The following is a 15,986-nucleotide window of genomic DNA, read 5'->3' on the forward strand; positions in this document are numbered from 1 at the left end:
AGAAACTTTCTAACTTTAAAACATGAACTCCTAGTAAAGACAAACAAAAATGTTGCCAATATGTGAGCAACACGTTATTAATTAATGATTAAAGCATAAGTAAAATTTTCTGAGAAATTCTTGAAATTAAACTTTTTTTTTTTAAATAGTTTCTGTTCCGTAACTTCGGTACAGACCAGATGACATATGAGCCATTGGAAATGAAAGTGGTCGCTTTTTTATTACAAAAAATTAAATGTACTTACGTGATATATATAATACATATATTATGTAAGCATATATTATATACTAAAGTATTATAGGTATAATATACATGTATCATTTAATTAAATTTACAAAATATTCAATTCCTTACAATAAATGAATAGTGACACACCACTTTTATTCTCACAGGCTCATAAATAGATAAAAGATAGATTGCATACAAAGAGGTTATGATTAAAGTTACAGATTACACAGTACAATAACAGATACAGTGAAATGACACTGCATCAATGAAGAGATAAACATGTAAAAAATATCTACATGGAAAAATAATCATCAGAAATAATAATCAACCCTCTAAGAAGATAAGAATAAGACACTCTTTCACCAAATAGATGAAAGTGAAAGAAGTTTTAAATTCGTAAGCAGCCCACTGCTTATCAGAAAGCTGTGCAATTAAATTTATTTTAAAAATTAAATTTAGGAATACAAAAAGTTGACTAAATTGAACCAGAAACTGACACCAGAGATGAAAATAGAAACACCTTATTTAGAGTAAATTTACTGAGGTGATTATTATATTTCAAAATTAAATATTGCAGCCTTACGAATCACGAAGGAATGGAAGATGGCCATAATAACTCCGCTTCATAAGAAAGGCGATAATCTAGAGTGCATCAACTACTGCGGATAATCCTTTTCCAGTGTGCCTATAAGGTTTTTTTCCAGTGTTCTTTACATGAAGCTATGTCCATTTGCTGAAAGGGAAGTAGGAAGATATCAGGCGGGATTCAGAGGAGGAAGATCGAGAGACTACCAAATGTTCAACCTGAGGACTATTTTGGAGAAATCCGTGGAGTACAGGATGACAACACATCATCCATCATCTGTTTGTTGATTTCAAGAGTGCCTACAACAGCATTAAAAGGTCCAAGCTATATTAAGCGCTGTATGGTCTTGGGATCCCTCTCAAACTGGTGCATCTAATAAGGATCATCAAATGCTCAGTTCGGATCCAGGGAGACCTCTCAGCAGAATTTGAGTCCAGGAGGGGGGTGAGGCAGAGCAATGGCCTCGCCTATCTATTGTTTAATCTGCTCCTCAAAAGGTGATTAGGGATTCCAAAATACAAACCTCAGGAACAATCATTGACAGGCTGGTACTGGTACAGGGATTTGCCTTGGACCTGGTGGCGAGATCCCTTCAGGCGCTGATGGAGGCATTTTTGAGGCTAGCTGAAGCAGCAGAAGCAATAGGAATGACGGCTAACCAGGGAAAAACTAAATACATGCGAGCTGGACCTGGTATAGTGGCTGCTGTTGGAGGGGAGGTGAAGATGGGTCCATTTACGTTTGAATGTGTTGACCAGTTGACCTATTTAGGCTCAGTGGTCAGCATCAATAACAGGATCACCCTGGAAACAAGCCAGTGTCTTATGAAGGCCAACAAATGCTATTTTGGACTTAAGAAGCACTTGAGGAGTCGAGTTGTAACTCACCGCACCAAATGTCAGCTCTACAAGACACAAATCCGGCCAGTCTGGACTTATAGATCGGAAGCCTGGACCCTGACAAGTGCTGAAGAAAAGGAGATCTTGGTCGTTGAAAGAAAAATTCTATACCTCAACAGGGAGGTCTACGAGCTGTTCGGTGAAGGAGACGTGATGTGGCACATAAGGCTAGGGAGGCTATGCTGGGCTGGCCATGTCGTCAGGATGCCAGCGGATGAGATCCCGAGGAGGTTGCTGGACTGTAGGCAAGACCAAGCTACATAGCGAAGGCTCCATGAGGAGGCCAAGGTCCAAATTGGGCTGTAGCGCCACGAATAGATAGCCTTGCGAATAAATACTAGAAAATTGAAATCGACTCCCACCACAACTATGGCACTCTAACCATTAGCGTACAGTGTATCAGTATCAATTAGTATTGAGCTAGTACAGGACAGGAGAGAGAAATCTGCTCTTTATCTATTTGAAAGCTAATGTGACGAGAGGATAACTGGTTGGCTTATCACATAGTAAATGAAAAACTTAAGTACAAACACTCTTTTTTATCAAAAGCAGAGAAAATGCTCCACCATATGGACCTACCAACCAAGTAAAGGCAGAATGTGAGCATCTCCTATATACCAAAGCACTAAACTACTGAAATCTAATGGCGACTCATAATTATATATGGTTGGATCAAAAAGAATTGTCCTAAACCTGAGCTTAGAACTGCAGGACTAAAAACTGATCATGAGCTTTACTCCATTGAGCAATGGCTACAGATGGGTCTGCATCAGGTATTAACAAAGGAGCTAGAGCAGGTCAAGCTACTTTTAACTGTAATTTCCTGTTGGAGCTGGATGTGACAATTATGACAGAGAAATGCAGGTTATTTACCTTGCGATGGAAGCCACGATTGGCAAAGATAACAACACCATAATCGTCAGCACTTCCCTAGCCACTCTACAGAAATTATCAATGCCTGGTATTACAGAGTTACCCATTGAAGAAAAGTGTAAGAACATGGCTGATATTATGAGAAAAACAGGAAGGACAATAGCTCTGCAGATACAATACTATGTTGGTATACAAGGCAATGAGCAAGCTAAAAAGTTAGCCAAGCTAAGTTGTGCGGAGATCAGCCTATTCGGCCACCTTCTTTTAGAATGGCAAAGTTCATTTTATGTTCTTATTAACACATAACATAAAAAACACTACACACAAAGTTCAAGCGAAAGGTAAGAAGTGGAAGGACTTATTGAATAAGGAAGAATGAATCCCCCCCCCAACATTAGCAGAGCTGAGGAAGTGGCTTGTTTTTACCTAGTGACAGGATATGATCTCCTCCAATAACAACTCCATCGGACAGGCATCGCAGACTAACTGAGATGCTCTCTAAGCAATATGGTGACATGGATGGGAACCCCACTTTAACATGTATAGGTGTAATGAATATACAACAATATGCAAACAAATTTAAATTAGAATCATTGGGCTGCAAGAGAGAAAATGGCTCACAGCCTATTTTTCAAGAAAAAAAAAAAAAATATTTCAGGATTTAACAGCCCCAGGACTTATTCTCTTTAGTAATTCTTCTTGTTTTATTCCTTCTAAATAATAAAAGCATGAAAGTTCAGAATAAAAAATACTTAATAATCCTGAGATATTCAGAAATGTGGTTTGAAGAGGCAATGTTTAACCCATTTTTTTCCAGAGATGAGTTCACAAATCAATAATGATTATATTATATATATATAAATAGTTGATCATATAATTTAAAAAATGTACAGTCAATTTTTGACCATTTTCCCATGTAATAATAATTTCCCAACCCTGACCATTTTCCCATGTATTAATAATTTCCCAACCCTGACCATTTTCTTCATATAATGATGATCATATATTTATTTTTATATCATTTTGAGATTTTTGAAAAATAATGTATAAAGCTTAAAAATGATATATAAAATGTTGAAATAGTTCAATGATTGTTTAAGTAACCTTTTTTTTTTTTTATAAAAGAAATATTCCGGAATAAAAATACTCAGACTGTTTTAAATATACCATGGGAAAAAAATTAATACTTTTTTAATATTTTTTTATTCATTATAGAATGTTTTCTTAAAATAATATAATCATTAAGAATCATTTTCATGCAATATGTTTTTTTTTATATTTGAACATTTACACACCCAGAGGCCCAAATAAAATTATAAGCATCATTCCAAAAAATATAATTTCTGATGAGCAATTATTTTCCAATTTTTATATTTATCAAGCACATATTTTGGATATACACTAATGTAAAAATAGAAGAAAATGTCTCAAAATTAAAATATTTCTACACTAGGGTAGAAATGTTCTAAAAGAACACTACAATGCTTACAATTTTCTGAAGCTCATATATAGCACTAAAAAGCATGTAGTTTTCCAACAAACAGCTGCCTATAGTGATGTGTTAAGCTATTGTCATAGGTATTGATGGAAGAAAAGATATATTTCTTGGACTCTGAAATTTGCACTCAATGAATGAAACTTTCCACCACAATATTTCTTATCATTTTATACACTCAGATATAATTTCATTAAGAAGGAAAATTGTGATGGATAGGTTACATGAATTAAGGGCAATTTTTAAAGAGCCTTAGAATATATTTTGACTTTCTTTAACATTATAGCCTATAATAATACACTAGAGTTATTCTCCATGATTTGCTATGTTTAACTCTAATTAGATCTGCCATTATCCATAGCTCTAAGTACTGAACTTTTTATAAGGGAAATTATCCCCCTTCCAAGGAAAATCATATCATTTTTTCACAATGCATGAAAATAAGAGTGAAGTAGCTTGATGGTAAGGTAATGGGCCTGGGATCGAATTTGGCTGGGTCAGAAAATTCATTAATTCTATCGTATGAGCTCTAAAGTTGGGAAGCAACACCTATTCCATTCTTAGAGCCCCACTTATTCCTGCAAAGTGAGTGCCGACCCTTCATTGGGTTAAAGGTTAAACCTGAACATAGATGCTGCTCACATGGGAACATAAACCTAAGAATATTAAGTTGTCACCTTAGCAATAAAAAAAATGGCCAATTAGCAGGTAAAAAAAAAATGCTAACCACCAAGTATTTTCTCAGCACCTAATAAATCTATAGCCCTTCATATGTAATAATGATACTTTTTTTTTTAATAAGAAAATGAGATTTCGGGAAGAAATGCCAAATGCAAAGCCTTATTTCAGGAATTAGATATGGTCTGAGTGAACCATGTGGTAAGAGTGTAGTTGGATGAAACCATAAGGTCTTAGTTCTAACACAATTATGGAATAAGAATAAATAAATTGAGCAACAATGACAAGTAATTTCCAGACAGACATGATTATAGTAACAGTAAATTTTTCAGAACATTTAATAGATAAAATTATTCCATTTTTAATCACTGGAAGATATTATAATCTCACATTATTCTTAATGAAGGTGGCACAAAAAGTGTATATATTAATGATTCATACAGTATTTAGTGATTTGAATGAGAACTTTTACCCCAGAGATGTGTAGCTCTGAACATTTTGCACTTATTGGGAAATAAACATCTATATTTTCTTAGTATTTGATCTGTTTTGTTTTTTTTTCCACACTTTTGTCTACTTTCTGTTAACCCTTTGATGTTGTTATTACCATTTTTTTATGTTACTCCCTCTTTTACTTCTCCACCTATACTGCATTAAGTTTTGCTGTGGCTTCTTCACAACGGTAAAACTGAGCATTTCTCTCACCACACTCATAAAATGACATCTTTTTTTTCTCACTTGAGCATTTTCTCACCAGGATACCTCTTGCATTTATTTTTTAAAACCATTAGCTGAGGCAAGATCTTAGATCTTTTACAAAATCTGGATTCTTCAGCCCCTATTTACGGAGGAGATGGAAGAGCTGCTATTTACAATTTAAATTGCATAGAAAGTAATCGTAAAGATTTTTGTCATCACATCCAATTATATAGAAAATAGTACAAATCATCTACTACATGATAAATGCTCACGGTACAGATCTTAGAGGACAAAAAGTTGGGCACTCTTGCAGGGTTAATTAATATCACCAACAACGAAATCATAAGAAGAAAAGACAAGAAAACCATTAGGATTTTATTCTACTTAGGTAGAAAGTAAAAGTTAAAGAAATGTCTGCATATGTGAAATAGATGTTGGATGTAAATACTGTGCAGTACTTAGGACCTATTACTTCAAGATATGATTATTTCAAAAAGATTAAGCTTTTTAGAAATGGAATTCAATGGATTTAAGACTGTTGACTTTAAATGAACTCCATTGGATATCATTTTTAAGAGCCTCGTATCTTTTGCTTTGCTTTCTTTCATTTATTAATAATAAAATGCTTCTGCGAAAATTTTACATTTGGTTCTAGGAAAATTTGAGAATGCCTTATTGTATTCATAACCCAACGTCCTTTCATATAAAGATTTTCTTTACAGGCAAAGGCATTTTTGTTTATAGGATATCACATAAAAACCTATAAGAACATCTGTTAGGGTTGTAAGAATTTTTTTATTTAAATTGCAGTAGAAAGTTGAATGAAATATTGTATTTTACATACCAACCACTATAGATTAATTCAATGAAAATTAGAAGCAAAATAATTACTAAATTTAAAGGAAAAATGTGAAGAAATATAAGAAAGTGAAGGGGAGGATGGAAGAAAGAGTTATAGCAGGAAATAAATAAACTCATTCCATATGGTTCATTATCAAACTTCCAATAAGGATTATAATGGAAACAGTACTGTTTTTTAAGAGGCCTGGCACTTGCCACCACTTGGTCCAGTTAGTTCTTTTAGGTAACCATTAAAGTTTAACCAGAGGTTCCTGGCCAATTTTAGTCAGAGTAAAAATAACTATCCATTTTACAGGACTCTCATGAGATAAATATTGACTGATCCAGATGGGAATCAAACACCACTCTAAACTGACCACTCAGAGGTCCTAATGCACTTGATTATCACCGCCTCAACAATGAATATAAATAACAAACATGTACATAGTTGATATGTATAGTGTCTTACTCACAACCTTACTTTTGGTAGTTTTACTAGCTACTCATTTATCCTTTAAAAAAAGTGAGCCTGATTCCGATATGACATCCTTAGTTTCTCATATAGATAAAATATGTTAGGCCGCATCAATGATCAGTATCCAATTGATAGCATAATTTAAATTATTTAATTTCATTTAAGTAAGATTTTAAAAAATCTTTAAGATGTAGATAGTGGCTTCACTGCACTTGGCCAGCACACAGCAGATAGCCAGCAGCAACTCAACTTTTCCTAGGTATTAAAACTTTTCGTCCCAAACCTTTAGCACCAACACTTCACCTAGATAAAAAGACTTTTTATGTTCCAAACCTGAAGCATAGATACTTTTCCAAGGTATAAAAACTTTTTATGATCAAAACCTTCATAGCTTATACTTCTTAGTTTAAAACCTTCCGAGATTCTCAACTAAAATTGGTACTTACATTTTCAGAAGTAAAATCTTTTTACTCTACTTCAAAAACTGTTTCCATTTTTTTAAATCAATTTTAATGTTTGTTATTGTAACTTTAATAAGCAATCTTTCTTATTCTATTAAGTTTGATATTAACGTGACGATTAATAGTTATGGGCTTAATTTTTTAAATGAATTAAATCTTCTTAATTTTGTCTCCTTAATTAAAACCCCTCTTGTTTTTTTGGTGGTATAGTGTTACTTTTATTATAATTATCCTGTAACTACATTAAAGCAAGGGAAAATCGTAGAATCAATCAAATATATAACCAAGTCAAGAAAAATTACTTATGAGAGATAGTTGACTAATTAATTAATTATGATAGATAGTTATAGATTATATGATAGATAGTTAGATACTAATTAATTATGATAGATAGTTCTCCTCGTTCGTCGTCAAGAAAAATTGTTGAAGAAAGTCGAAAAGAACAAAAATAGTATACTATCAGAGGCAACTGAGAAATAGGATACATAAAAATATAAAACAAAATAAACCAAAGGCAATTGACCAATATCAATCAGACCAAGGAAACCTTATTAATTTTGCTTTCCATGCCTCCTTTCTATATATCATCCTACCAGAAAAAAAGATTTTGGGAGTCTATAATCTATATCACCAGGCCTCAGACTTCTGTCTATATCAAGGAAACTCTGAGATAAATAATTTAACTACAGATAGAAAGTATAAATAAAGATCATACTTAAGATTTTAATAGCAATGTGTACCAAACTTCTCATTTTTCATAAATAAAATCCTTAATTTTTTAAAAGTAAGTTCAATAACAGAAGATATACTAAACAGACAAGTAAGTGGTCAATATTTACCCTTGGGAGTCGATAGAACATAGCTGGTGATAAGATTGAACAAGCAGAATGACAGTGAGTTGGTTAAAACTTTATATAAAATCGGAAATATAGCGTTTCAGAATATGGTTTCATTTAATATTACTAAGTGATACAAGCATAAAAAATAATTTGAAATCAAATTTTGAAAACTATGTAAAGATTCATCAAGACCCTTTCTAAAACTGTGAATTAGAAAAATTATAACATAATCATTACAAACATGCTGATAAATATAAGATTCCACAATGAATACATTACAAACGCTTTCGTTTTTTTATGTTTTAATATTGTGGGGAGTCAATAGTAAAAAAATTATCTCAGTCGAAGAAACTTTTGGTTTTTTGTTTTAATATTGTGGGGAGTCAATAGTAAAAAAAATATCTCAGTCGAAGAAACATGATATGTAATATGCACTGAAGCAGTCACTTTGGACAAAAACCAAAACACCATTAAACAATAAGCATCCTATATAAACAGTCGATAGTAACAGAAACAGATTTAGATTTCAAACACATGTGCTTAACATAAAATTTATCATTACTATGTTCAACAATATATCTGTTTATAGGACATAGATGAATTAAATAATTACAAAATTTTCAAAATGAATCTATATGGGAGAGGGTAACTAAGTCAAAAAGCACTGCGCTACTAACTCCAAGGATCTGGGCTCGAAACAGGCAGTGATATTATTATTATCACATATTTAATTATTATCTGTTTCACAGTAGCTGTGAGCCAGTCCTGTGGGTTTGGGAGCCCTACAAGGTCCACCCAGCCTCATGAAGTGGGTACCCTTAATTGGATAAAAATCTAGCGGTCAAGCATGATTTTGATCAAATCACCTCCAAGTACAACCGTTGGTCTAGCAATAGTACTTCCTTACAAAGTAAAGCACCCCTAACCCTTCATGGGTTGTAGCGGTACAGATTTAATTTAAATTAACTAATATACTTTTTTAATATAATCAAAAACTATATGATGAAACAAATTACTTGAACATCAGCCTGAATAATTTGGGCTAACCAATGTTCTATTGGTGCTTGTATATTTGGATACTTTCAAAACTGTCGGAATTCAAAAAGCCCTAAATAATATTACTTCAGTCTTAAGGCTATTTGTTATTGAGTTGAATTTTACTATTCCAATTACTTTTAAATAAGATGAAAGGAATATGGTCCAGGTGCGGTAAAAAAAACCAAATAGTAGAATTATACTATTTTATTGAGCCAACGTTTCGCCCCACATTGCAGGGCTTCGTCAGGGCTATTTTGACGGCAGTCAAAACAAAATTTTTGTTTCCGTCAAAATAGCCCGGACCAAACAAAATTTTTGTTGCCGTCAAAATAGCCCTGACGAAGCCCTGCAACGTGGGGCGAAACGTTGGCTCAATAAAATAGTATAATTCTACTATTTGAGTTTTTTTGACCGCACCCGGACCATATTCCTTTCATCTTTACACACGGTCAATCAATAATCTTCCAGTACTTTTAAATAAGTTTAAATTATTCAAAAAACTAAACATGCAGAAAATTATGATAAGGTTCTGTATACCTTGGTAGGATATTAGAAGTTGAGGCAGCTATTTCAGTCTATTACGGTTAAAGTTCTTCTTAGTAACTATTCCACATGGACATGATACTGCCTAAGGCATCTTAAAAAAAAAAATCATTCCTATGTAATGCCTGATGAATTTTAAGCCTCATATCTTCCCATCAGCAATAATAGAGTTAAGTACTTGCAAAGTTTTATAATAAATATAGCTGTGTCATATTCAATTTAATTATCAGTGACAAATTAGGCCAGTTTTTTTTATCCATAACTCAGTTAATAGTAATATTCAATTCCAGGTTAGATATTTTCTTATAAGTGTCAATACATTTGTATTAATTTGGTTTGTTTTTAAATACAAAAGAAAATATTTTTTCGAAAGCGAGATCAGCCCATATCTTATCGTTTAACAAGTGGCAGGATGTCATTGACTACTTTATGGGTTTGTGTAATAAGAAAATACACAACAAAGATTAGTCAATCCAATGTTTTTTCAAAGTACCAAAATAAACTGGAAAATATCTAAAAAAAAAAAAAAACATATACAATAGAATACCAAACGCAAAGGGATAGGCAAGAGATGGATTAAATTATTTATTCAAAAACAGATGAGCCACTGTATATAAAGCTATTTAAAACAAATAATTTAAAAATGGAGTGGACAACTTGAGACTATTAACACTCAATAACTTAATTAAAGATTGAATAGCCAATTCATATTAATGGAATAAATAAGATAAACTTACACTCATTAGAAACCTTATTAAATAATTGTGATGGATGCTGATTGGTTTTCTTTGTCAGACCAATAATCACCCATCAGGAAAAAAGTTTAAAAATACAAAAAGTTTCAAGAAACAATGATAATTTCGGTGTGAGTCTAAAAAGCTTTTTATTTTCAAATGATATTAATATAAACTAAACTAAAAATTAAATTAGTAATAAGACAATTATTACTTCTTTACTAGTTTCCACACACCAACATAAAAACTGAATGTCAGTTAAATTTGAAAGGGGTAAGAACATTTTTAAAAAAATTAAGTTTTTAACATAGTTAAATTATTTTACATTAATATCCCTACAAATCCAAAATCTTTTTTACTATCAAATAACAATGGATGGGATAAAATTTAGATTAAAATTAACATCAACAAAAAAACTTAATGAACTTGTCACTTGAATGGAAATCAGGTTCCTCATATTGTTATTGGATGTAGATACAAAAGTAAAATAATAGTTTATAATTAATAAAAAAAATAAAAGTTTCACATTTATTTTAATTAGACCATGAAACATTTATTAAAAAGTATCACAAAACAATAAACATGTGAAATAAAGAATGATAATCTGCCATTCTTCAACGAAAACGATCTATATACATTAATACAAATATAAAAGTCTCCTAATCAACAGATAAAAGATTTGACTAACAATTACTAGATATATTTATTTACACATACTTCAGGTACATTCAAACCATCATCTCAAACACCAAATTAGTAAGCCACTAGCAATGTAGCAGCACCATCAATTACATCCCATTACACATTCTTTATTTGGTAACACTTTTCCCTGATAATGAATAGGAAAATTAAACACCAATGTAATTCGATAGAAGAAAACAAATCCATTGGTAACAGCCTATGAAGTTTCTAAACGAAGACCAGATCAAGGAAAAACATCGATGGAACCCGAACTTTCCACGATGATTTTTTTTTATACTCCAAATACTAACGTTTAACTTTAGGCCTAGTAACAGAAGATAATTCTTCGAATAGTTTTCTATTCATATCCATGGATACTTTTAGAGCATTATATGCTAAATTAACGACCATCGGATTCCAATGTTCTTTTGAAATTTTGAGCAACGTTGGAACCACAATCGGCATTATCACAGAGGCGTTTGCTTCCATCATCGAAATTACGCATTCATTGTTCCAGTAATACAAAACTCTTTCTGCTATTTGAAATTGCTGACTCGCTAGACACTTCGCTATCTGCTTGAAGAGAGGTTCCTGAATTTTCACAAACTCTTCAGAATCTATCACATCAAGGATCTCTTCTATTTCATTCAAAAACATAACTTCTTTCTGACTACACGTTTTTGGCCACAATTTCAATAACCCTTGAACCACGGGCTCGGTCAAAGAAGAATCTTTTTCGAGATACTGGATAACACAATACGCCAACTGAGGGTGATACCTCGGTAAGGACTTGGGTTTGTGAAGAGGAACCAGTATTTTGACGAGGAATTGTTTATGCTCTGTTTTCAAAGGCTTTGCAAAGCCATTTACAATGCTCCCTAATATTTCCAGTAATTCGCTAACTCCATTATATTGTTCTGTTTCAAATATAAACGTCAAGAATATATTCGAAATTTGTTTCCGAATGAAATGCCTCAAACATAAAAATTTCCCGTAAATTCGATGTAACACTGTTTTCAAACACTCTCTTTCTCGAGGATCTTCACTATCAAACAGATCTAATAATTTAGAAACAAATTTATGATTTATTATATTTCTCGCCATTGGTACTTGGAAATCAGGCGATTCCACAAATTGTAATAATAATTCATATACTAGCTCCAGATGAGGCCAAGAAGATTCTAATGTCGGATCATCCTCTTCTGGATCGAAATCAGAAACTTCTTTGGGAGGCAATACACGGAACAAGTTAGAAGAAACCATAGTGAATATTTCTTGATAAACTTGTTCGGTAAGGGCTCCTTTTCCTGTTGAAATATGCTCTATTAATTCCGACAACGTTGCTCTTTTGGATTCTTTACCTTTAACATCAACTAAAGGATCCGTAAAATCAAAGACCACACAACACATCTTAAGCTTACTTACCAACAGTTCTTCTTGTTCTGATTGGACAACTTCGCTTAACAAAGGTAAAGATGGCAGCTCAACTTGCCCGCTGCTTTTATTCTTCCTAGAACTCTGAGACTTTTTCTTCGATGGCCGTTTGGAAAAGAGATCAATCCTGTCAATAAAGTTCACCGACATTATGATAATTATCAATTGGCAACCACAACAACTGTCACTACCCTTCGAGAATAACACGGAGCCTAATTAAAACCTCCCTTGATAAGGACCAGTGTAGCCAACCCTATTGGTTTATAAAAGTGCAATCTTTGCATTTGTCTGGTAAAGCAAGCTTATTATTATTAATGTTTACATTTTTTTTTCTTGTTACATAAGCGTAAACCTTTGATGTTACACTTTTTCTGTGTTGTTCAACAATTGTTAAACTAGATCTAATCTTAGCATTGAAGATATTTAAGGGTGTGATCATTTTAAACAATATCGTAGACTATGCACTAAAATCTTGAAACTACGTATTTGGATAAAATTAATTATTTTCACTTTTTTTAAATTCATCTTCTGCATCAAGGAGTTAAACCAAATACAATATATTAATCGCAATGAAGTTTTACATTATGGTTTTAAAGTGCAGCTAATATGATTGCCAGCTGTTTTGGTGATTATTTTCCTTATAGATAATTAGTTTGAATAATTAAATATTTTCATTAATTTGTAATAAAACCACATTATCCGTGTATTAAAAAGTAAGAATGCTCAGAAGTCTAAAGTGAATGGCATACTTCGTATAAGTGCTAATATTTTACAATAAACTTCGAAAATTTAAAATTTACCATCATAACCTAACTGAATGTTATGTTTATCAGCTGGTTGCTCTTTACTTTTCATTCCCATATAATGTTCGAAACTTTAATCTTGTTTGCTTTTCAGAAGCCTCTTTTTTGTAAGCCACTAACGTTATCGATCTGCAACTAAGAGTAGGGCGTGTGCTTAGAAGTATCTTCAGTTCTTCGCGAATTCATTACTTCAGAAGCTTTCATCGATTTTACTCTGTCTTAAGACCTGGTTTAGTCGTAAATTGTTTTTGTCTTGAAATAATACCCAGAAAAGGGGTTTGAAATTCACCTGCATACACTAAAGTTTGCAGAAAAGATGTTTTAAAAAACCTTAATTTCCTTCATTATATTGACTGTGGTGTAATGGTATATCACCATTTCTCACAGACCAAGGATTTTATTTCAGAGACCATTGAAGATTGCAAGTTCTAGATTGGCATCCAGTTAATCTCTAGATAGCTGAGCTACCAGAAAAAAAAAATAAAATTGTGACCCAATCTAGGACACCAAAACTGTAAAAATAACTGATGATAACTATCATCATAGCAGCTGTTGATTGGGTAGGCCTTGTCTTCCAGGGATGTTAAACCAACTTTTATTAATATGTAAATAAATATATTGGTTCTCCAAAGACAGTTTGATTAATAATGAATATACTTCCAGTTATTTAAAATTAATTATAACAAGATAAAAAAAAAATTTACATCCAATATTTTTATTTATCATCATATCGCAGTCCCAGCTCAACAGTGTGACATCTCAAAAAAATTTTATTTTGAGGTATGCATTTAATCTTAGTAATAAGAGTAAGGTCTATATAGTTTAAATCTGTAATATTTTTATTACTTAGATTTTATGACACATAGATCTTACCCTTAGTGCTAAAATTACATGTTTATTTCAATGTAACCATTTTTTGGGATATTGCACTGTTGAACTCGGATAGCGATATAGAAATTTGGTTATGAGTAAAAAAAAAAACTATCATCCAAATTATAGGTGAGCACTGGTAAGCTAATTTTTAATTTGAGAATCAGAATTACTCAAAACACCAAGCAAATAAAACAAAAGAGTGTTATGCTTAAGCTAACCATATAATCCCTACATATTACATAATTTGTATATGTAGGGATTACATTAACTAATAACAATTATACTATTAAATATATACAATTACAGTATTACTATATACATGCATATATTTATATTACATATAAGAAAAATAACGATTATATTACATTTTTTTTTTTGGTTAATTCAATAATAATTTCCTTACATCTATATTTTAGTTGCACAGAAGCAACATTTCATGTAACGATAATATTTTTTTTAAAAAACAATTAAAATAATAGTTTTGTTGTATAAGATTTTCAAATTGTATTTTGAAAACTATCTCATCAATATTATTTTTTTGGGAAACAGTCAAAACATGCTGACAACTAATTTAATAAATATAAATAATTCAAAGAAAAATAAAAAGAGCATGGTGGCTCAGTATTAGTCCAAAATCATATTTCTGTCATCAATGAATAAAAAATCTTTATTTTTTAATGTACTGTGTAGTAACTGTATTTTGTTTTTAATTCAAGAGAACTAAATTCAGTAAACAAAAACATTTTCAAATGAAATAGGTGAGATTGTTGTACCTGATATCACAATTTACTCTTATATATTTTTTAAACATAACGACAGGTAGAGTCTCTCCTGATAGCACCATTATTCCTATATTTTTGAGAATTAAAATATTAAGCAGTAAATGAAAAAAATATATATTTATAATTTATTGGTGTGTGGTCGATGGTGCAAGACCATAATGCTCCGTTGATCTCACCTTAGTATAAGTAACTTAGATCATAAGAATTTGGAATTAATGAGCCAGTTAGCAGGTATTTAAAACAACTTATATGTAAAGAAATTTTTATTTTATTGTTTCATTACAAAAATAAATAATATCATATTAAAATATTATATCTTGAAATTAATAAGTAATATAAGAGTTAAGTATGTTAATTAAATTTTAGTGAAAATTAAGATGACTAAACTCTATAATGTTAAAGCTGGAAAAGTCTACTTGAAATCACAACTGTTCATCACTTCTAGACATTTCTCAACATCAAATAATCCTTCAGTCTTTTACAAATTAGCTTCCATTTCTAATTTGTTATATGACTTTTTTCTGATATATAAAATGATGCTCATCTTTTCCAATCTTGTACACTGAAGTCCCTATCCTTTACTTTATTCCAACAAAACATATTCTCACTTCTCAAATGTCTTACTATTAAAATTGATTTATTCTTTATTTTAATTTATAGATTTATACCCATCACACTAATTGATTGGTAGTACAGGGTGTTGTGTCGATCCGAGGTACACGATGATGCATTTTTCTAAACAGAACCTCCACACCATTCCAAATTGTGTTCAAAATTGAAAAGAAAATATCATTCAGAGAAACTTTAATCATCTTTCTTAATATAGCATAGTTCTTCTTCTTTTAAACAAACTAATACAAATTAATTATTATAAATTAAAACTACAATATTTTATAAAAAGATTTTTTAAGATATATATATTTTGTTAATTTTTTTTTAGAAAAATATTCCTTCAAATCAATAATATTATCGACGATAGCCAGGCTTGTTTAAAAATTTTACAAGCTAAATATTTTCAATTCTA

At 31.4% G+C, this 15,986-nt stretch overlaps 1 protein-coding gene across 1 annotated transcript; it reads right to left on the bottom strand.

The window, feature by feature from the left end:
* Positions 1 to 10,798: 10,798 nt before the first annotated feature.
* LOC106691319 (serine/threonine-protein phosphatase 2A 56 kDa regulatory subunit epsilon isoform) lies at positions 10,799 to 13,194 on the bottom strand. Its single transcript, XM_014437052.2, has one exon. The coding sequence runs from the start codon at positions 12,652 to 12,654 to the stop codon at positions 11,377 to 11,379; it is 1,278 nt and encodes a 425-aa protein (XP_014292538.1). The 5' UTR covers positions 12,655 to 13,194; the 3' UTR covers positions 10,799 to 11,376.
* Between the last annotated feature and the right edge of the window lie 2,792 nt (positions 13,195 to 15,986).

The sequence above is a fragment of the Halyomorpha halys genome, unplaced genomic scaffold, assembly GCF_000696795.3.
Source record: "Halyomorpha halys isolate HHAL.00 unplaced genomic scaffold, Hhal_1.1 Scaffold2238.1, whole genome shotgun sequence".
In the NCBI taxonomy this organism is placed as follows: domain Eukaryota; kingdom Metazoa; phylum Arthropoda; class Insecta; order Hemiptera; family Pentatomidae; genus Halyomorpha; species Halyomorpha halys.

What these genes read in the sequence shown, in the direction of transcription:
- LOC106691319 (XM_014437052.2), bottom strand. Translation starts at nt 12,654, where the DNA reads ATGTCGGTGAACTTTATTGACAGGATTGATCTCTTTTCCAAACGGCCA.